The sequence below is a fragment of the Onychostruthus taczanowskii genome, unplaced genomic scaffold (genome assembly GCF_017590055.1).
Source record: "Onychostruthus taczanowskii isolate IOZ18803 unplaced genomic scaffold, ASM1759005v1 scaffold49, whole genome shotgun sequence".
Taxonomy (NCBI): Eukaryota; Metazoa; Chordata; class Aves; order Passeriformes; family Passeridae; genus Onychostruthus; species Onychostruthus taczanowskii.
The window spans coordinates 40673-63852 of NW_024502458.1; the positions used below are offsets into that span (position 1 = coordinate 40673).

The 23180-nt window shown below is 38.5% G+C and overlaps 1 protein-coding gene across 1 annotated transcript in view; it reads left to right on the forward strand.

Annotated features, from left to right (window-relative positions):
• Positions 1–23180, forward strand: part of LOC121341487 (mucin-5AC-like) — a 41296-nt gene that overhangs the window by 12891 nt on the left and 5225 nt on the right. The window contains exons 4-29 of the mRNA XM_041415012.1: positions 44–158; positions 783–873; positions 1699–1808; positions 2020–2236; positions 3151–3276; positions 3744–3861; positions 4713–4851; positions 5893–6003; positions 7203–7272; positions 7686–7823; positions 7908–8072; positions 8608–8702; positions 9470–9596; positions 10339–10594; positions 12140–12192; positions 12614–12714; positions 13468–13619; positions 14046–14184; positions 14272–14385; positions 14898–15077; positions 16317–16556; positions 17211–17367; positions 17525–17653; positions 18002–18128; positions 18823–18866; positions 20390–22720. Coding sequence (XP_041270946.1) covers positions 44–158; positions 783–873; positions 1699–1808; positions 2020–2236; positions 3151–3276; positions 3744–3861; positions 4713–4851; positions 5893–6003; positions 7203–7272; positions 7686–7823; positions 7908–8072; positions 8608–8702; positions 9470–9596; positions 10339–10594; positions 12140–12192; positions 12614–12714; positions 13468–13619; positions 14046–14184; positions 14272–14385; positions 14898–15077; positions 16317–16556; positions 17211–17367; positions 17525–17653; positions 18002–18128; positions 18823–18866; positions 20390–22720 — 5645 coding nt within the window. The remainder of the gene's footprint in view (positions 1–43; positions 159–782; positions 874–1698; positions 1809–2019; positions 2237–3150; positions 3277–3743; positions 3862–4712; positions 4852–5892; positions 6004–7202; positions 7273–7685; positions 7824–7907; positions 8073–8607; positions 8703–9469; positions 9597–10338; positions 10595–12139; positions 12193–12613; positions 12715–13467; positions 13620–14045; positions 14185–14271; positions 14386–14897; positions 15078–16316; positions 16557–17210; positions 17368–17524; positions 17654–18001; positions 18129–18822; positions 18867–20389; positions 22721–23180) is intronic.

Here is a 23180-nt window from a genome sequence, read left to right on the forward strand (position 1 = left end):
TTTGGATCAGAAGCTAACTAGCATTCTTTCTGCCTTTTCCCAGAGTTCAACTGCCATATAGTCAATCTGGTATTACGATAGAGAAGAGCAGCATTTATGTGAAAGTTGGCAGCAAAATCGGTGTTGTGTTATTGTGGAATGAAAAGGACAGCATTCTGGTAAGAACTGCTCCTGGACCTGTTTACCCCTTCATAGAACAGAGCTAATCTTTGATTAGGCTTGGCTCTACCTGTTATGGGGGTTGCTACTGCCTTCTTATCTCACACTGTTGAGCAATTCTTTCTTAGTAAAGATAGGCTTGCATCCAGGTAGTCCTAAAGAAAATTACATGAATTTATACATAGTGGATGGCAAGCATCTGCTTAAAACAGGATGAAAAATCACTTTCATTGTATCATTAGCTATTAGTACTATTAGTATTATTATAGGGCCTAATTACCCCTTCAAATATATTTTTTAGCAGAATTTCACTCTCCTATACCTTCATTTTTTTCTGTGGATTTGATTTTCTTTCTGAAGAATCAATAGAAAGTGGCTAAGGATAGTATAGATAGTGCAGTGAAATTTGAAGTGTGTGTCAGTAGTATCAATAGCTTGGACTCTGCAGTCAAATATAAGCTGTCTTTATTCCATCCTTCATGCTTGAATTAAATTGCTAAATAAAATTCCACAGATCTGACAAGATATACTAAGAGACCGCAGATGCAACTGTTTTCTCTGGTCTTGAATATATTTTAGAATATTTATACTAACTTCTGTCAACTTGCTATTCATCATTGTAGCTGGAATTGAATGAGAAATATGCCAATCAGACTTGTGGACTTTGTGGTGACTTCAACGGCTTTCCCATATACAATGAGTTCATTTCAAACAGTAAGTGTTTTAAATTTAAAAAAAAAGGTTTATGGGATCTCCAACAGGCTGACATCATCAGCATTCCTCTTTCCCATCCTGTCAAATGATTTACCCATAAGATATGATTCAATCTCTGTTTAAAAATATGTAGTAGAGAGATCAGATTATGTAAATTAATGCTCTGAGTGTAAATATAGTACTGGTGCTAACAACTGATTGCATATCTCTTGCTTGCCACTGTTGTAAACCATGCTGGTAAAACTAATCAGGTAACTCCATAAAAATGAGCAGATTTTCACTAATAAGATAATTAAATATAGAAATATATTCAATAAAACAAAAGGCAATTATATTTTCTAGACAGTACATTTCTAGTTTCATTTTTGTCTCAAAATCCGTATATCCACATTTCCCTGTTGATTTGCATAATCTTTGTAAAATCTTATATTTTTAACTATTCCCAGCTGGAACATTTTCCTAAACCTTGTCTTACAACAATCTCCATTCTCCAAATTCCCATTTAGATCTTTTTTTTCCTCTGCCCTGAATGGCTCAATATAATCTGAGTAGGGTTTGTTATTTTTCTGGGAAAAATCGTAGTGTGCATCTAGATGTAATAGGCTGAGAATTGTTTTCCAATGTTTGCTTTTTCCAGGGTGCTGTACAAAGAAAATTGAGGTAGTGATGTAGCGCTTCCTTTGGAAGAGGTGATGATCACATTTAGCTTAAGGGAGCTAACTGTCTTGGCCAGCCTTGACCCAGATTTTGAGAGAAAAAAAAGATAACAGGCAGTTGCTTTGAACAAAAACCTCTGATCTTCATTATTAAACTTATTTTCTACAGATATTAAGATGACAGCCTTGCAGTTTGGGAATATGCAGAAAATGGATGGGCCAACAGAGCACTGTGAAGACTCCACTTCTATCCCAACATATAACTGCTCTGATAATCTCGTAAGGATCTTTTGACTTTCCTTTTGTTTTTCTTTCAAATTTATCCGTTCCCTTCTACAACTTCATACAGGCCAATAGCAAAAGCCCTCAGGCAACAACAACTTAAAGAGAGCTATAAAATTATGTTACATAATAATTACAAAAAATAACAATACCAACCCCCCCAACTTCTTTCTGTTTACTGAGATTTGTCTATTTTTTTCCTCCAAAGGATGACATATGCGAGAAAACATTGACCAGCTCTGCATTTGCAGACTGTAATGACCTAGTTGATGTTGAAGACTACATCAAGACTTGCCAAGATGACTTGTGCCGCTCTGCAGAATCTAAAAACAGCACGTGCATCTGTGACACCTTTGCTGAGTACTCCCGGCAGTGTGCTCATGCTGGTGGGCAGCCCCTGGACTGGAGAACTTCAAAACTGTGCCGTGAGTGTCACTGGAGACAGCCTTACTACATGCTCAGTAACTAATAAACAAGCTCTCAAATAATGCTGAGGATGCAGGAGGAGTTACAGCCTGTTCACGACTGAATCCTTTAGAAAATTCTGATGTATAAGTTCTAGCATGAAGACTTCGACAAAAGAGCTAAGGATTTTAATGCAAACTGAATTAAACACTACCAAAACACTAACATGGATACTCTAATGAGAGTCAAAGTGTAATTTAAGGAACCGGTACAGTGAAGGAAGGAAATAAAGGGGAAACAAGAAGGAAGAATGAGGCAAGCTTGCTTGCTTGCTTGTATTCCTGATTCTTTTCCTCATGATGGCTCTAGCGCTTGTGGTTCTCAGTTAACTGATTGGATCTTCACAGGTGTATGTCTAACTAACCACCTGTTTATCTCCTCTTGCTTGACAGTGATGAGTTTGTATTAATTTAAACATATACTTGATTATGGGGTAGCTGTTTATACTGTCATTTGCTCCAAAACAAAAGCCCATGAGGTGCTACTTGTCCTTCTGATGGTATATCAAAATGCAAATATACTAAAGTTTTAAGAATTTAAGTCTTACATTTCACTAGCAGTGCAGGTGTTCATACAGAAGGGAACCTTCAGTAGAAACAGACCTTGCTGGCTTTCTGAGGTTGTTACCTTGCCATCCCCAGAAATCCAGTCATTGAGCCAGTTCAGCACCAGAGTCATGGAATGCACATCTCAACTGTAAAACAGGGATTTACATGGTTAAACTTGCAAATTTTGAGAGCTAGTGGTCAATTGCAGTTTGGTGTGTTTTTTTTTAAATCTAGCTTACAAACTTAGATGGATATAAATATTTACATGTATAGAGAACTAGAAATACTTTTGACTGAAAAAAAAAATCTCTTCCTTTAAATTTCAGCCAAGAAGTGTCCTTACAACATGCAGTACCAGGAGTGCAACTCCCCCTGTACTGATACATGCACGAATCCTGAACGATCTCTGTTTTGTGAAGAGCACTGTATTGATGGCTGTTTCTGCCCTCCAGGCAAGTCCTTAAGTATTCACATCTCTGATCTCAAAGAACAAGAGCTTACCTGTAGGTTCCATGGGATTTAAGCCTCATATAGTTGTATTTTTCACAGCTGCAAGTGACAGGAGTTTGTCACGTGTCAGCTGAGAAAAGATGTGTGAATTAATTATCAATACATGTGCAATATTCAGAAAGCAGGAAAAAAGAACAGCAATGAGATCAAGACTAATCTTTCAACCAGCCACCTATGCTACATGTCCCTCTTTCAGAGCAGGTGGAATTTAAGGATACAAAGGGTGAAGGTTGAATCCTTCCCTCAGCAGTCTGACACAGTCCTGCTGTCCTCATCATTGCTGTGTCCACTCACAACAACTGCACCTCTCTTGCTAAGAAAATATTTAGGATTTATAACAAATAAAATGGTGTATAGGAAATGCATCTTTAATTGATCAAGGTTTTGTCTTTTTTTTTTTTTAATTTAGGGACTGTATTTGATGACATCAACAACTCTGGCTGCATTCCCCAGCAGGAGTGCTCCTGTATTTACAATGGCAAAACCTATGCTACAGGAGCTTCTTTTTCAGAGCCATGCCAGACCTGGTAACCTTTGTTACTTTTTTAACTCACTATTTCCTCTCATATATTTAATGGCTTTAATAGTTTATTATATGCAATTGCATCACTGGTAGTTGATGTGTGTATTTAACTGACCGCTTCATTTCCAAAGCACCCCTAAAGAACATTATTTGTTTTATTTAGCAACAGCCATCACTAGCTTTGCACTCTATCTCATGGTGATCAAAGCAAGGATTTACAATGTTTAGATTTCTCACCAGTCAATTAAAATGCTTCCTCTTTGTTTATTTTGTTCAAACATTTGGAATTCTCTGAGGGGAATGAAGTTATAGTCATTAATGTATTTGCAAATATTTATTTTCTCTCGAGAAAGCAAGGGATGACACAATACAAGCACAATTTCACAATTATTAATCCTGTGCCTGTGCTCTACTACATCAGCTTTGAAAACAGACACAGTCTGCATCAGGAGCAGATGTGGAATTACCTTTTCTTATTTATTAGTCTATGATACATTTGTATTACAAAAAAAAACCAATGACAAAACAACAAAACCACCCAGAAAATATTTTAATTTGTCGTTGTGCTTTATGTTACCTGAAAAAATCCACACAATGATTTATCCAAAACCTGTTTTGGAGAGTTCACCTGTCCAAAGAAGAAAAACAATCAGATAAGCAAGGAGAATGATTACCAGAGAAATCTATTTTAATACGATGCATCACAAGTTCACCGCATTTTGGAAACTCTTAAACCTGTGTGTCAAACCACAGCTTGAAGGAAAAAGCAATAGCAAAGCAGCTGCACCTAACAGCACTGTATGTCCTCTTGTTCTGGACCACTCTTACTGATTCCACCTAACTTTATTCTTCCAGTACCTGTAATGGAGGCCAGTGGAGCTGCCAAGACAAGTTATGCCCAGGAACGTGCTCTGTCGTGGGAGGCTCCCACATTTCCACATATGATAAGAAGCACTATGATCACCACGGAGACTGCACCTACGTCCTCTCTAAGGTGGGACTCAGAGGATACTTCTAGGTCATAAAGCCTTATAGATTTATAGAAAGAAAACACTTACTAAACTTAGAACTTCTGACATACCGACATTAAATTCCCTGCCGCTTAGCCAGATGTTTGCTACGCTGCCATTTCACTGACAATCATCAGGTAATTATTAGGATGTCATGCAACCGTGTGCAGTGCTCACTGGAAAATGTCCAGTTCTGTGAGAGAGTAATTGAAGAGCACTGTCCTTTTAAGAATTTGCCTAGTGTGCAACCTTCAGTACAACTAATCTAGCTCTCTTACTGAGTTGCATAATTTTTGCCATGTTACTCTGTTATAAAGTATTTGGACAAATGGTACAACTCTAAAAATTACAGTAACTGTTCTTAAAAATATAGATTACAAACCAGCCCTTTTTTTTTTATTTTTGCAGAGTTTAAATACAGAAAAACACTTCAAGTTAATTGATGCATTCCACTTAGCTTTTAAATGTTTTTAAACATTTAAAAACAACTCAAAATAAATAGAAAATTTGGAAATTAATTATAATTAAAATATTTAATTACAGACATGTAGGTGAAATGTTTTGATCTTTTTGGGGCTTTTTCTGTTTGTTGTTTGCTTTCCTTTTTCCCCATCTGCACCATTCAGTAAATGGAAATAAAATATTGTATGTTACTGTTCACCTAAAACATATTTTATCAGACATTTTTGTCTAGCATTGATACCAGCTACAGAAAGATGAGAGTTACAATAGAATTGAATCAAACACTGGAAGTTGTCATGAATAAAACCACCAAATACGAATATGGATCTCCATCTTGACATCCGTATGGATACAATCAATAAAATCCAGATTCTACATTTCTTGTTCCTAATCATTCAAACAGGGAAAAATTGAATCTTCAGCCAAGAAAGCTCTAGAATTTGCTACAGTCTGTATCTTCTCCAGAAAAATAAATACTTCTTCAGAATTGAGAGAAAATTTTATAGGGAAAAATTCTGTAATTAGTCTTCTGTGAAATAACTTGACTTTTTTTTTTTTTCCAGGACTGTAAAGATGAAAAATTTACCATCCTGGCAGAACTACGCAAGTGTGGCCTGACCGACACCGAGACCTGCCTGAAGTCAGTGACCCTCAACATGAATAAAGGACAAACTGTAAGAATGCAAAATAAGCACAATAAAAATACGGGGAGAAAAGAAACTAGGGCTTAATCAGTCAGGCAGCTTCATTTCTTTGTCTGATTTTCAGCAAATGTATGATGAGTAGATGATATTTTTAATCAAGCGAAAAGAAGTGAATTTTGTTAGGAAAATCAGATCAGCCATAAATTTGGCTTTGTGGAATTTCATTAAGAAACACATTGTACTCACAAAGCAGAAAAAAGCTATTTTCTCTGCCAATTAGATGGGAAAAGACCATGGGCTTCAAGGTTAGTAATTATGGTTACAACAGTTTGTGAGGTAATTAATCACTAAGATGTGTTCAAAGAAAACAAGATAATGTAATCTCCTGAAAAGCTGAAAAAGTCCCTTTAAAAGTATTCTTTTCTGGCAGGGAAAATTAGTAAAATGTACCAAGTAGAAATAAGGGGGAGGTGATATCACAAAGATCTATCTTTTTATTGAATATTGGTTTAATTAATATCACTGGGGTCCTCCTCATTATTACTCTTCAGACTATAGTTATTTTTCACCCATGGCTGGCATGCCAGAAGGCCAGCCTGGGCTGCATCCAAAGCAGTGTGGCCAGCAGGGTGAGGGAGGGGATTCTTCCCCTCTACATTGCTCTGGGAAGACTCCCCTGGAGTGCTGCATCCAGCTCTGGGCTCCCCAGCATAAGAAGAACACGGACCTGTGGGAACAGGTCCAGAGGAGGCCACAAAGACTAACACAGGGCTGGAGCACTTTTCCTATCAGGAAAGGCTAAGAGAATTGGGGTTGTTCAGCCTGGAGAAGGGAAAGCTCTGGAGAGACTTTTAGTCCCTAAAATGAGAGCCTTTCAGTCCCTAAAATGGGCCTACAAGAAAGGTGGAGAGGGGCTCTTTCCTAGGGCACAAGGTGATGTGACAAGGGGGAATGGCTTCAAACTGAAAGGGGACAGGTTTAGATTAGATATTGGGAAGAAATTCTTTACCATGAGGGTGGTGAAACACTGGGACTGGTTGCTGAGAGAATCTGTGGATGTGCCATCCCTGTAAGTGTTCAGGCCAGGTTGGATGGGGCTTTGAGCAACCTGTCCTAGCGGAAGGTGTCCCACAGCAGGGGGTTTGGAATTGGATGACCTTTAACAGTCCGTCCCAAGCCAAACCATTCTACGATTCACAGAGTTGCCTTTTGTTCCTCTTCCTTATCAGATCGTGGAGGTCAAACCTGATGGCGGTGTGTTCGTGAACTCCATCTACACCCAGCTGCCCATGTCAGCAGGTAGTTTTTTCCTCTAACCGTAAATTACATGAGTGCTTTTGAAGTAAAGTGGGATGTTTGGTGTCATGCTGGACAAGCACAGGCAAGGGTTCAAACAGTAGCAAACAGAATTCACAGTCTCCTGATTTGATTACTCAGATTTACTTCCTTCTCACTGCACAAAAGTGAAGGCAGAAGACATCTCTTTACCTCTTTTACCTCTTTTTTTGTTACTACCCCTGTGCTCACACTTGCTTAGAAATAAATTTTATTTTTGTTTCAAGAACTAAGGATTGCATGTGATATCTCTGACCTACAGATCTTTGTTTCACTTCTGAATTTGCAAAAAATGCAATAGAATTAAAAAAGAACAGTACTGTGCTTTCAGCATTTGGCCTTGTTCAGAAAGTGACCATTTTGTTTCTCATGTGTAGCTAATGTCACCATGTTCAGACCTTCCTCATTCTTCATGATCATGGACACAAGCTTTGGCGTCCAGGTTGAGGTGCAGTTCACACCCATGATGCAAGTGTTTGTGCGTCTGGACGCTTCTTTCAAAAACCAAACTTGTGGTGAGTGAATGAAATAAAGAACTCCTTGATCAATGTCTTTTTTTGTAGTCAGAGCAGTGTAAACTTTTCACTCCTTTTCAACAGGTCTCTGTGGAAATTTCAATAACATCCAAACTGATGACTTCAAGGTCATAAGTGGAATAGTTGAAGGAACAGCATCAGCATTTGCTAACACATGGAAAACTCAGGCTTCATGCCCCAATATCCAGCAGAGTTTTGAGAATCCTTGTGCACTCAGCATTGATAATGGTGAGTGCTTCTTGAAATTTCTTCTGGTTTGTTTTTTTCTTTTTGCTAATCTCTAAGGAAAACATCTGTTGGAAAGCAAAGATAAAAATAATAAAGACTTAAATATTTGATAAAAACTTGCATCTGAAATCAGAAACAAATATTCAAAATGAATGCACTGAAGATAACTAACAATGTAAAAAAAGAGTGACAGAAGCATAAGTGAAGCAAACTGCAAGGTCACTGAAAAAAGAGTAGATGTCCAAGCTGACAGCTTGGTGTCAGAGAAGTGGATTACAGGATCATCTTTGGAAATCTTTAATTCATCTCCTTCACCAAGTCCTCTGCTTTGGTTTTAGGAACCATGAACCACAAGCTGAGCGGGAAAAGAAAAAAAAAAAAAAAAAAAAAAAAAAAGAGAGAGAGAGAGATAGACAGGAGAAAAAGAGATTTAATGGAATGCCAGAACTGTCTGCTTAGGCCAGGGCAAGCATGGGTTTGTGACTAATGAAGTACAAAGAGTAATGTGCATTTTTATTGTGTCTTCATTTCACAGAAAAATACGCTCAGCATTGGTGTGGACTGCTCACTGACAGCACAGGACCTTTTGCTGCTTGTCACTATGCAGTGAATCCCGCTGTTTACCACACGGTACTTTGCCCGACTGCTTTTCCCTTTGGAAACAATAGAAATAGGAACTGTTTCAGACGTGTCTTAGGCAATGCCTGCATCCCCATTGCTGTGCTGCAGTACTTCCTTCTTTCAGCATGTGTTTCTCTGTGTTGTAACATTATTTCACTTGTCAGTCTTGGCTTCAAGATCCTGACTTGTTTGCCGGAGAAAAGGCAGCTATTTACTCCAGGGTGGTTTTACACATAAGCCAGATAGTGTATTTAAAGGCATGTCAAATGCTTGTTTGAATATCAGTCAATTGTTACTTTATCAGCCTGGCATCTCATTAATGACTGCTTGGAACAGAAAGCCCATTACCTAATTACCATCACTCTGCTGTCAACGCGTTGCAAACCACTTTTCTCACTGGGAGCCACCCAGGTGTTGACACTGGTGAAACGGGTGTCTGGACTGCACGTTGTGAAAGAGCTTTGGAAGCTGTTGTGCAGCATATCCACTGAAAAGGTTCAGAGGACCAAGAAGCTGCAAAATGTATAACAGATTTAAGACCACTATTTCCTAATTATAACTGCAGTAATTGACTGAATTTTCATTACCTGCATTTTCCCCTGCCAGGAACCTTAGACAAAGACTAGAAAGTGATAAAGCTGTGTTGCTGTTGTCTATGAGTGAGCATATCTGAAGAAAGATTAAGGAATAAGACTTGAAAGATAAAGTTCACTGTTTTTTTTTAAAGACTGACAATATTACCAGCACTGGGACCTTATTTTTCTCTCCATTCTTAGAACTGCATGTTTGACACCTGTAACTGTGAAAATAGTGAGGACTGTCTGTGTGCAGCTCTGTCTGCCTATGTGAGAGCTTGTGCTGAAAAAGGAATCCAGCTGCAGGGATGGAGGACTGATGTCTGCAGTAAGTACTCTCCACATTTCCTAAGAACACACATCAGTAAAAAATGCTGATCAGAGATTATTTTCTACTCATTTCTAGACAAATCAGTAAATGATGAGGACAGCATTTTGTTAAGTGCACTCCTGGAGTAATTCTCTGCTGTCCCCTTAAAATCAATCCATTGCTGGCAAGAGTGAATATGAATAGAAGGGAGATGTGGTTTGATTATGAAAGGGACTGTTTTTATGGAAGTGCCTCCACCTGTTTCTGTGCAACTTAAGAGTTTCACTACAGCTTTACCCGTATAACAAGTTATTGCAGAGATAATGTGTTGTATTAGAATAACAGTACTAATAATATCAAACAGAACACTTGCAAATTCATGTCTTTGAAGCTGCATGCTGGGTTCTGCTCACCCAGTATGTCTGTTTTCAGCATAGCAGATGACATTCAGGAAGATATCTTGTCTCATTCCTCAAAAAGTTTAGGCATCTTGGCAATGAATGGCAGCACCAAATGGAGGTTTCCTTCTGAACTTCCATTTGAAAAAATCTTTTCTTCTTTGCATGCATCTTTTACTCCACATGTGCAATAGCTTTTCAGATCAAACTCTGAAATTATTCAGAAATACATTTACATGAAATATGCAACATAAGCAGAGGTGTATGTTTACATGTTATTTCTACTGCCTCTGATTTTTCTTTTTTTCACATGAGAATTTACCGTCGGGAATTAACAATCTATTTTATTTTCCTCTCTCAAGCAAAATACACCACCTCATGTCCCAAATCCCTGAGCTACAGCTATACCATCTCTTCCTGTCAACCCACCTGCCGCTCTCTGAGTGAGCCTGATGTCACATGCAACATCAAGTTTGTCCCAGTTGACGGCTGCACCTGTGTAAATGGAACCTACATGGATGAGAGTGGCAAATGTGTGCCTGCTAATGAATGCCCCTGCTACTATAAAGGATCTCCTGTACCATTTGGAGAAGTGGTCCATGAAAGTGGGCGTGTATGGTAAGTAATCTTTTTTAAAACATTCAAACAATGTGTGTTTTCTCATTGAAGCCTGGAATGTGTAGGATGGTTTCACCCTGAATTTCAAAAGAATGCTCTATCTTCAATTTCTTCAACTTTAAGTTCTTTTAACTTTATTTTCAACTTTTACAAATGGTACATATTCCTCTGAGTTTCAGGATGGGGACAGAGAACAGAATGGAGCCACTACAATGAAAAGTGAATTGGTTAATGACCTGTTACACCATTTATATGCACACACCTCTATGGGGCCAGATGGGGTCCAGCCAAGGGCACTGAGGGAGCTGGTGGAAGTGTTCACAGAGGCACTTTCAACCATGTGTCAGCAGTCTGGTTAACCTTGCAGGTCCTGGTTGACTGGAGGTCAGCAAATGTGATGCCCATTTGCAGTGTGGGCCAGAAGAAGGATCTGGTGAACTGTCAGCCTGACCTTGGTGCCAGGGAAGGACACAGAGCAAATTGTCTTGAGTGGCACATACAGGGCAAACAGGGGATCAGGCCCAGCCAGCATGGGTTTGGGAAAGGCAGCTGCTGCTTGACCAACCTGATCTCCTTTTATGACAATGTGACCTGGTTAGTGGATGAGGGAAAGGCTGTGGATGTTATCTGTCTGGACTTCTGTAAAGCCTTTGACATTGAGGAAGTGATTGTCCCCCTGTACTTGGTCTTGGTGAGGCCGCACCTCAAATCCTTTGTTCAGTTTTTAGCCTCTCACTACAAGAAAGGCATTTTGATGCTGGGGTGTGTTCAGAGAAGGGCAGCAGAGCTGGTCTGGAGCACAGGTATTATGGGGAGCAGCTGAAGCACCTGGGGTGTTTAACCTGGAGAACAGGAGGCTCAGTGAAGACACACTCTCTAAAACTAACTGAAAGCAGGTTGTGGTCAGCCTCTTTTCCCAAGTACCAAGTGGCGGGATGGAAGGAAATGGTCTCAAGTTGCACTGGGGGATGTTTTGATTGGATGTTAAGAAAAATTTCTGTACTGAAGTGGTTGCCAAGCACTGGAACAGATTGCCCAGGGAACTGGTTGAGTCACTATTCCTGCAAGTATTTAAAAGCCATAGAGATATGGCACTTAGGGACATAGTGTAATGGTGGACTTGGCAGTGCTGGGTTAATGGTTGGACTAGAGGATCTTAAGGGTCTTTTCCATCCTAAAGTTTTCTATGATTCTGTAATATTTCTAGATTGATAGGGCAATTGTACTGGTGCATTTTTTTTATTTAATTCTATAATCTTTCAAGTATAAAATTACAACAACAAGAGGACATCTTATGAGAATTTTAAGTAACAAGCAATGGCATACACGCATTACAACCTACAAATTTTCCTGCTAAGCAACAATGGAATCATATGAAAGCAGCACATGTAGTGGTATTGAGACAAGTTCTTTCCTGAGACTGCAAAACAGGTTTTTGGAATTCCTTTGAAAATTCTGAAACTTGACAAGGGATAAGTAGCTCTCAATCTCAATATTTGGTTTGAGAGGAGATAATAAAATAGATTGTTTTTCCCTCTCTCACAGCACTTGTGTCCAGGGAAGACTGAATTGCATTGGAGCACCAAATCCAACTTCAGGTAAAAATAATCTTCCACTTACTTTTTTATCTTTACCAGGTTTTGCACAGAATAGTTCATAGAATTGATTCTTCTTAATGGTTTTTAATAGAAGCATTTCTCACTTAGTCATAGTGCTACAGTTATCATAAAAGGCAGGAGTGAACTAGATTAATCATAAAACCTCATTTTACATAAAGACTTTTTATTCTATTTTGTGGGGGTTTTTTGGGTTTTTTTGGTTTTTTTGGTTTGTTTGTTTTGTTTTGTTTTTTGGTTTGGTTTTTTTTTTTTTTAATCCAGTACTATGTAGTAAATCAGCAGGTTGAATAGGGACAACAATCTCTACTAACTGAAACAGGGAATTTCCAAAGAACTTATAGGTGGTTTAAATGGCTACAGCTGTGGAATAAACCCTGTGCCACTTCTTTCCTTCCTCTAGTCTGTGAATCTCCCATGGTCTACTTTGACTGTCAAAATAACACAGCAGGAACAACAGGAGCAGAATGTCAAAAAAGTTGCCAGACTCTGGATATGCAGTGTGTAAGTATTTCATGGCCCAATGAAATGGTGCTTCCAGGTTTTGTCTGTGCTCTTGTTGCTGAAATAATTATCTGTTGGATCCACTCCAAACCTACAACACAGATACATTATTCTTGTAGCAGAAGCCCTAAAACAATGGAATCCTGGGATCAAAATATAATAAGAAATATCCAAATTAATTCTTAAGATTAGTGTCTACCTTTCTTCAGCTACTGCAGGTAATAGTAACCAGTAGTGAAAAATCTAGAGCTCTACTGCTTATTTGCCTTCTTTAGGAAAGGCTAAAAATTGGCTAGGAGAAATGATTCTTTCTCATACCATACTGCATCTAATCATGTTACTCCACTAAAGTTCTTGGTAGCCACATGCCATTTCATGAGTAAGTACCATATGAGATAGATTTCAATACAACTCAGCTAAACTGAAAAAAATATTACTTGTCTTTCTTTTAAAAGAAGTCCATTCAGTCACAAATCACCCACTACGAAGTGCAAGAGCCAATGTCTTTTAAATTTCACGGGTTCCAGCAGAACAATCAGAATTGGTAACATTTTTCTTTGACACATTTATATTTTATTAAATCTATGGCTAATAACTTTTTTGTTCCGTTACCCTTTAATTACTTTATAGTTCTCTCCTATTTAAGTTGGTCAGCAATAAGACCATATAAGGCACCTTTAATGAAAATTATTCTTCCTTTTTCTAATGTGATCATTTCACTCTAAAATTATGTTTTTCTTTTATCTTTTCCAGTATAGCTCACAATGTACATCTGGCTGCATATGCCCAGATGGGCTTGTGTTAGATGGAAAGGGTGGTTGTATTCCTGAAGGGGAATGTCCATGTATTCATAATGAAGCCATGTATCAGCCTGGGGAAAAGATCAACTTCGACTGTAACACCTGGTAAGTATATCTGCAGAAGTAGCATTCCTGATGCCATCATTTGCCTTTCTAAAGACCTTTTATAGTAAAAGATTTGGATTGCAAATCTAATCAGTTGATGGATTTTAGATATTCTCGTTTTGGATTACACAGTATGAGAAGGTTGCCTTCTGATATCTGTCAGATGGCCAAAGCAGAAAATGGGAGGAAACCTTTAGGACTACAGGGTTTATTAAGTACCTAGTTTTGCAGTTAAGGTATTCAGGTAGCAGAACAGAATTTTCTTTAGTTTTTACATTAAAAATGTAAAAGAGTGTTTTATTCCCAGAAAAAATACAGCATTTGGCAGGGATGGGTTGCCAAACAAATATTGATTGTTCAGATATGTCTACACAAAAGAGTAAGTTGTTTTGTTATTAAAATATTTAATTCTTTTTTTTTTTCTAGTGTATGCAAGAATAGGAAGTGGGAATGTACCAAAGATCAATGTTTGGGCACTTGTGCTGTTTATGGAGATGGTCATTATAATACCTTTGATGACAAAAGGTTCAGCTTCAATGGAAACTGTGAATACACACTAGTCCAGGTACTGATAGCTAGCAGTAGCAAATGAGAGGTAATCCTGATCCTATCTGTAAAAATAATATATCTTGAAATGTTATTCTCTATCCAGGACCACTGTGGGAAAAGTGGCACAGTCAATGGAACCTTCAGAGTTGCCACTGAAAATGTTCCCTGTGGCAACACCGGGACAACTTGCTCAAAGTCTATCAAAGTTTTCTTAGAGGTAAGAAGGTTTTGCATACAGAGCAGTTTTGTTTTGTACCTGCTAAGGCTTAGGAGAAGCCTAGATTTCTACTGCTTCAAAGAATTCGGAAAATATTTTAAAAAGCAATTCAACTATTAAATTAAGTTTACATCAGATTCAAGTGAAATATTTGGTAGATCTTCCTACCTTTCTGTGTTTTCAACTTCCTACACTATCTTACATCGTCCTTGGGAAAAGTAAAGGTCTAAAGGCAGAAATTTAGCCTATTGTGTCAGAAGATTCTTTTATTGTATGCAATGTAGCTCCTCCATGACAGTCAAAAGACACTTTTTAAACATACGCCATTCAAAATATGTTACCACACTTCCAGGAACCTGAGATTTTAATTATATTGCTTTGATTTATTGCATTTAGATTATTGTTTTCATGGTATAAACTATTCATAGTACTCTTAAAAGCAGCAAAACATGTTTGAGAGCACTGCTGCAGCTACTGAGCTCATTTCTCCTTACCTTTTCCTCCTGTTTCAGAGCTATGAGCTGATCCTTGGTGAAGAGCGTGTCAGTGTCGTAAAGAGAGGACAGAATGACGAGGTGCCATACACAGTCCGCTATATGGGGATGTACCTGGTAATTGAGACCAAAAGTGGACTGATCCTCATGTGGGACAAGAAAACCAGCATCTTCATCAAGCTCAGCCCTGATTTCAAGGTGCGGAACTAGCAGTTCAATGGCAATTTACTGTCCAGGTTTGACTGGGTGTGAATCTTGTTGAGACCCTGCCAGGATCCCACATAGTGATGTCTCTAGCATTCCTGCCATTCATCCCACATTGCTTTCCATTCCACTGGTACCTCAGGAAGCCTTGTCATCATCCTGCTGCCATTCTGAGCTTGGAAGGCAGCTTCCAGTGCCTATTTGGCCTGACAGAACTTCAGTTGGCAAAACACTATTTTGGACTTGACTTTGTTGAAATTACAAACGGAACCTTGTTACAGGTTATCAGACTTATTAAAATTACATAACTACCTGTGTATAAATCAGCTGAATAGGCTTGATCTTGAAAATAATCCATTGTTTCCAGTTCTTATTGACACACAAATTATCACACTTCAAGAACAAGGAGTGTATAATGAGTAAAAGCCTCTTTTATGCCACCAAGTATTTGTCAAGCATATAACCACACAGACGCTAAGGAAAATTAATTCAAATTTTCATACTCCTTCTCTTAGATTATGATATATAAGCACAAAAAACTGTAGTAAATACAGAAATTTCTATCTTAATGCATACCAAAATGACATTTAAATTAGGTATTTAAACTAAGCATAATTTAGAACCAACTTCTTTCAGTACCATAGGTTCTTTCCCTGCATCACTTACCAGCATTTTTTAAAAACAGTAGTAATATGGAAAGTGTGCACCTTGGTTTCATAGAAAAAGCATGTATTGCAGCCTCTCACAGTTGTACAGATCCATACATTCAGAATGAGGGATATTTCTGGATGCACAAGGAAAATGTAATTTCCTTATATACCTGTGAGCAGACTTAATGGTAAAGACTCAATTAATAGATTAGGTGTCTGAAGTGGTAATAATAGCTGGAAGTTTGTTTTTATATGTATAGCTACTGTATAAAACCAGGCTTAAATGAAACTTTTAATCAGCGGAGTGAGTCCTCACTTCCTTGTTAAAAATCTACCTCAAAGACAGAAGGTTTATGATGACAAAGTTGGTTTTATTGTTCATATTTAAAAGAAAAAAGTTAAGAACAGTATCCTTCTAGCCTTAGTGGTCATATTCTGTTCCTCTATCCCAGAGTATGAAGATGTTTAGGACTGATAGAATGGAATGCCACCATTCTAAGAGATAGACTTCCAAGTATTCTTTCAGTCTCAGATTTTCAAGTTTTCTCACATCTATTATTCTTTTATTTACATCCTTTTGCAGGGCCAGGTCTGTGGTCTCTGTGGAAATTATGATGGCAACAGTGTCAATGACTTTACTACGAGGAGTCAATCTGTAGTAGAGAATGTCCTAGAGTTTGGAAACAGCTGGAAAGTATCCTCTACATGCCCTGATGCTTCCAGTGTCAAGGACCCATGTTCTACCAACCCTTATCGGAAATCCTGGTCAGAGAAGCAGTGTAGCATCATCAACAGCAATGTCTTTGCTGCCTGTCACTCTCAGGTATTACCAGGGCAGACATGTACTGTGGGAAAACGAAGTCTGTGGGTTGTTGAAGGTGCTATTCTCAAAGGTTTTAACATGCATGCTTCGTTTATTAATATGTTTCACTTCAAATTGTGCCAGGAAAACTCCAGTCTGAATCACCCTCAGTGGAATAGATTTATAGTTCCTACTTGTAAGAAATAAAAAGACATTTAAAAAAGAAAAATAACTACAAAGTAATAATAATAATTTCATAATTATAAGCATTTCCTTGCAACCTGACTTGAATAACAATTCTCACATACCAGGCAGAGAAGGCAAGCTCAATGAAATAATAATAATACAGGAATGAAGTATCAGCATAGCCTTTACCTGTAAATACACAACAAATGTTGTCAGGTAACTGTGCAGTTGCCTAATTTTTTTTTTTTTTAATTAATCTAATCTTACACCAGGATACAAGTCTAGGTTTCTAAAAATCTGTCAATACATGATTTGGATGTATCATTTGGCATCACCTCAGGTGTCTTACAGTGTCTAACAAAAGAAAAAGAAATTACCAATGTAGGCCTTTCCTCTGGGATACTACAATTGTAAGAAAACTACTCTAGCAAAGGTAAGAAATCACTTAGAAGGCAGGATGCATAGTATTATATTTCTGTTTAATAACAGGTTGAACCAGCAAAATATTACCAAGCATGTGTGACAGATGCTTGTGCCTGTGACACTGGAGGAGACTGTGATTGCTTTTGCACAGCAGTAGCTGCCTATGCTCAAGCATGCAGTGAAGTTGGTGTATGCGTAGCCTGGAGAAGCCCAACAATTTGTCGTAAGTTTTGTGTCATAAACACTCCCTAAAATGTAGCTAAGTGTACAGTATCTTATGTATGTGCATTAATATCTCACTGTGTCAATTTTTCATGCTTAAGCTGTTGGCTCTTTTTTTTTCTTTCCCTGAATATGTTCAACTTTCTGTTTCTCCTTAGCACTGTTCTGTGATTATTACAATCAGCAAGGAGAATGCGAATGGCACTATAAGCCTTGTGGTGCTTCCTGTATGAAGACCTGTAAGAACCCAAGTGGAAAATGCCTCAATGACCTGCCAGGTTTAGAAGGTAAAAATAGCTGCAAGTACCTCCTAGAGGGTACATATTGCCATGTTTTAAATTGTCTTTGATGAAGTATATTTCCTCCATCAGCTGCATTTGCACAATTGAATTTTCTCTAATATCAATACATGCACGTGAATGGAGGCAGAGTATGGAAACTGCAGTAAGAAGATCTCTAGGATAAGTTCTTCTGGATGGGCTCTGCTGACGCTAGTAACTCTGCATTTCTTCCTAGAGCTATTGCAAAACATAAAGTAAAAACATGATGACTATTAAAAACAAGCCCTGCAAATGCATTTGGCGCAAATAAAACCTTTGCTCACTGTATCTCATTCTTACCTTTTCCACCTTCAGGCTGCTACCCTAACTGCCCACCAGACAAGCCATATTTTCATGAGGATCAGATGAAGTGTGTTAGTCTCTGTGACTGTTATGATGATGAAGATGGAAAGATATATAAGCGGGATGAATGTAATATATGGTAAGACTTAACACACCAGCGTCATTATATACAAGGGAAAAAAGATCAAAACTCCAGGGGGAAGTTGTATGTTCCTGTTACGTGCAGGATCGGCTCATGCTACCTGTGATGAAATAATGCCTTATGATCTAATGCTAGTTTTCCTACTTAATAAGAAGGTTTTATGTGATTTTATGTTTTAATGAATTTGTTCCCGATTATATTGTAAATCCTCAGCATTAAGATACATCAAGAACAAGAAGTCCTTTATGACTAGGCTATCTTTATTTCACATTCCTGTGGCAGGAAAAATGTTGTGCCATGAGTGAAGATATTTATTAGCGGCCTGCTTCCAAGGATTTTGTAACATACTTGTGTCATTTGAGCATTTAGACTTACACTTTTAGCCTTCTATTTTAGTACAAAAACATTGCAAATGCAAGGAAAGTGTTATGAAGGAAAAAAGGAAAGTCTTCCTTGAGACTTCTACCTGTAACTTTGCATAATATTTCACTTCACTGCTATTTGCAAGTTTGGGTTTAATATAAAGGAAGATTTTGGAAAATAATGGCCAAAAAGGAGCCAAAATGAACAGAATACTCTAGGAATAAACACAAAGTGCCTTGCCTTTTGATGCCAGTATCTGTCAGAAAGATGACTAATAATATTACATCACAATCACAAAATATATGGGGTTTTATGCTTTCTGTTTCAGTGAGTGCACATCAGAAGGTTTACAGTGCAAGTTTGATGATAAAGGTAAGATAGTTAAGAAAAATTATTTAGAAAAAGAAGTATTGGATGCTATCTTTACACAGATGCATGAGCTGACAATAAACTTCTGAATTACAGCCTGCAACTGCATTTATGAAGGGAATAGCTATAAATATGGTGAACTCATCTACAACACCACAGATGGAACTGGATGGTGTTTCAGTGCAACATGCGATGTCAATGGAACGATAAGCAGAAACATCTTTAAATGTGGCATTTTTACAACAACCCCATTTACATTTTCCACAAGTCAGCCCACAACTACTGCTTCAGGTATGCATGAATAATCTTTAAAATTACTCAAAAATATCTGTAAGTAAAAATTACCTGAAAGGCAGAACCTTTTCATCAGTTAACAGGATATAATTTTACTTGAAACTATTGACTTCTACTGGAGCTGCCAGTTCACCTGGTAGCTTTAGTTGAAAAAGAATAGTTAAGGATATAGAAATGAATACAGCATTTCTTACAAACTCAGTCTCCTCTGTTTTATCACGGTGATCCCAGGGGGAAAATTAATAGAGTTTATTAATCACTGCATCCTGGAGAATCTTCTCATTTCCTTGCAAAAAAACTCCAGCAGTTCTAGACCAGCTTCTGAAAACACGAAAGACAGTTGCTGCCATTTCTAAAATTAGTGAGCACATAAGAAATTTAGTTTGAGGGAATGTTTAAACTATTTATAACCATTCTTTGGAACCTTTCATAATTGTGTTTAGTACCCAAATCAACAGTTTCATTCTACACCTGGAGTACACTGCTATATTATTCCTGCAGTTAATTTATTACAATGACCAAATTCTGAGTAATTCTGAGAAACATATCCGCAAAATTGTACTACAGCAAGAAATAAATATTCAAATTTAAGTCATCTATTAAATAACCTTCATATTGAGAAATTAGTATCTATTCCACATGGTTATCTTCATAGTGCCAGGAATATGAAGTCTTATGAAAATACATGGAAAATACCTATTAGATTATATATTTCATATATAGTATATCTGTATTCTCTATTATAAAGTACTATATATAAAATACATAGAGGTTAAGTACATATATTTATAAATATGTTACGTGTGGTAATATTGAACTAAATAGAAAAGTCATTAACTGGTCAAAATATTTTAAAATCTGCATGGTTATGCAGTTAAGTGTAAATAAATACAGAGATAATATCAAGGAGAATAAAACCTCCTCTACTTATACCAAAGCAATTGTGTGATCTATTATCTAAGCAGTGACATACTGTGCAAAGGATATCAGATTACCTATATTTAGGTACAGATGTCAAAGAAACTACCTCTACAATAATAAGACAGGCAAAAAGTCAAAACCTACTTTAGAAATGAAATTTGAAACTCCAAAGCAAGTTCATTAAAATTAAAATATTACCTAATATTAAAAAACTATTTACAACAAAAAGTGTATGGAAGATTAATAATTTCTTCCTGGATCTCTCTTTATTAAGAACAGACAAGACTTATGTTTCCTTTTTTAAATTACAGAAATGACAACTGCAACACCAGTGACAACTGTATGTGTGAAAAATGTCTGTGTGTGGTCAGAATGGTATGATACCACTCAGCCTGAAAACAAAGAGGACAGTGGAGATTATGAAACATATCAAAATCTCAAGGATAAAGGATACAGTGTGTGTACAAACCCAAGCGATGTTCAATGCAGAGCCAAAGAACACCCAGATACTGAAATTACCAACCTTAACCAAACTGTAGAGTGTAGTCAAAGCAGAGGATTAATATGCAATAACCAGGACCAAGAATCTAAGCAGTGCTATAATTATGAAATCAGAATATCATGCTGCAGATACATACCATGTTCAGAAGCACAAACTACAACACCCACAACCACAAGCGAATTCACAACTACTGCTGTAGAATCAACACCATTTACAGTACAGACAACAATAATACCAACAACACAAAAACAAGAAAGTGAAGTAACTACAACACCAATGAGAGACCGAGAAAGAACGACGACTCAAACCGAAACGTCAGTAACAGCAACAACATCACAATTCTCAACAAGAGGGTACCAAATCACAACTACTGCAGCAGAAACCTCCACTGTGGTAACCCAAGCTCCATCACCACCCAATACCATCTCCACGCTCCCTGAATCAACACTACAAACAACACCGGGCACCACAATAATCTCCAGTACTACAGCCCTGCCAACACAAGGCACGACTGTCACGACACCCAGACCAAGAGTGCCAACACAAGCTACCACCAGTGCCAGCATCGCGACAACCACCAGGGAAAGCACCAGTACATCTACAGAAGAAACTCTTCAAACTGTATTACCCACTGTTGCTGTTCAAACAACATCAACAATTACTGCCTCCACCCCTGAAACAAAATTAAGAACCACCACAGGCACCACGGCTGGCCCCAGCACCACAGCCTCAGCCAGAGAGGGCACAACCATCATCAGCACCTCTCCGCCTCAGACTGAAGGTACAACCATCGTCATCCCAACAACAACAAGAGTGCCCACACCAGCCACAAGCACTGCCAGCACCTCCAGGACTACTGAGAGAAGTACCACAAGAGCTTCTGCCACCTCTGCTCCAGGAGAAACCTCCACTGTGGCAACCCAGTCTACAACATCTCCCACAACACCCTCTGAAGTTAAAATAAGAACCACCACAGGCACCACGGCTGGCCCCAGCACCACAGCCTCAGCCAGAGAGGGCACAACCATCATCACTACCACCACCAGCACGTCTCCCCCTCAGACCGAAGGCACAACCACCATCACCCCACCCACAACAAGAGTGCCCATGCCAGGCACCACTACTGTCCGCATCTCCAATACCACAGACAACTGCGTGGTGGAGAGCTGTGCCTGGACACAGTGGTTTAATGTGGACTCCCCTACACCGGGCAGCGAAAATGGAGATTTAGAGACATTTGAAAACATCCGAGCTGCTGGTTATGAGTTGTGTGCCAAGCCTCAAGACATCAAGTGCCGAGCTAAAGACTACTCTGACACCATGGTGAAAATAATGGAACAGAAATTTGACTGCAGTCTTGACAGGGGGCTTGTGTGCAGAAATAAGGATCAGACTATTAAGTACCCCACCTGCTTTGACTATGAGGTCTCAGTGCTGTGCTGTGAACGAAAACACTGCCAGACAACAGTACCAACCCCAGGAACCACTGTAAGCACCTCGACAACATATTTCCCAGCAGAAACGACCACTGTAGCAACAAAACCTGCAGCAACACCAACTCCTGCTGCCACACTTCCACAGCAAGAAATAACAACCACTGTAGGAACAACAAGTACCCACTCAACAGAAGGAACCACCATCGTCACCCCAAGATACACAGAGCCAATGAAAATACAAACCACCACAAGCACCACGGCTGGCCCCAGCACCACAGTTTCAGCCAGAGAGCGCACAACCATGACCGCTACCACCATCAGCACCTCTCTGCCTCAGAATGAAGGTACAACAACCATCACCCCACCCACAACAACAGTGCCTACCCCTGCCACCAGCACTGCCAGCACCTCCAGAACCACAGCAGGAAGCACCACAAGAAGCTCTGCCACCTCTGCTCCAGGAGAAACCTCCACTGTGGCAACCCAGTCTACAACATCTCCCACAACACCCTCTGAAGTTAAAATAAGAACCACCACAGGCACCACGGCTGGCCCCAGCACCACAGCCTCAGCTAGTGAGGGCACAAGCATCACCACTACCACCACTAGCACTGCCTCCACTTCACCTGAAATAAGATTAACAACCACTTCTGGCCCCTCAGCTGTGTTCACTACCACTCTTCCTCAGTCTGGAAGTACTACAGGTAAATTCTTATAACATTCTTTTGTCCTACTGTAGAAGATACCCCTCTAACAGTTTTCTTCAACACCACTGTCAGTCCTGGTATGTCCTTGTCTACTTTTTAAAATTTTACAAGCATCATTTTCTTTAGACCAACATTAATATCTGAATTTTGTGGCTTCTTTCCCTATACCAGTCTGTGATTATATTAGCCTATGACCATTTATATTTGTTAAAACACATAAACAAATTTTAAATCATTCTCCCCCTTTTTTGCTAGTATTTATGTTTCAGCTTAATTATCTTCTAGTATCAATACTTCCTTAAAAAGTTGAAACTTTTCAAAACTTTAGAGGTAAATCTTGTCAGATTTTCCAAAGGTCAGATGTTATTCAATGTGCAATGAAAAAATTTCCATAATCTCCACTTATGAATAGGTCAAATATTTGAATGCAAATATTCAATGTTCACTTGGTTTGCCA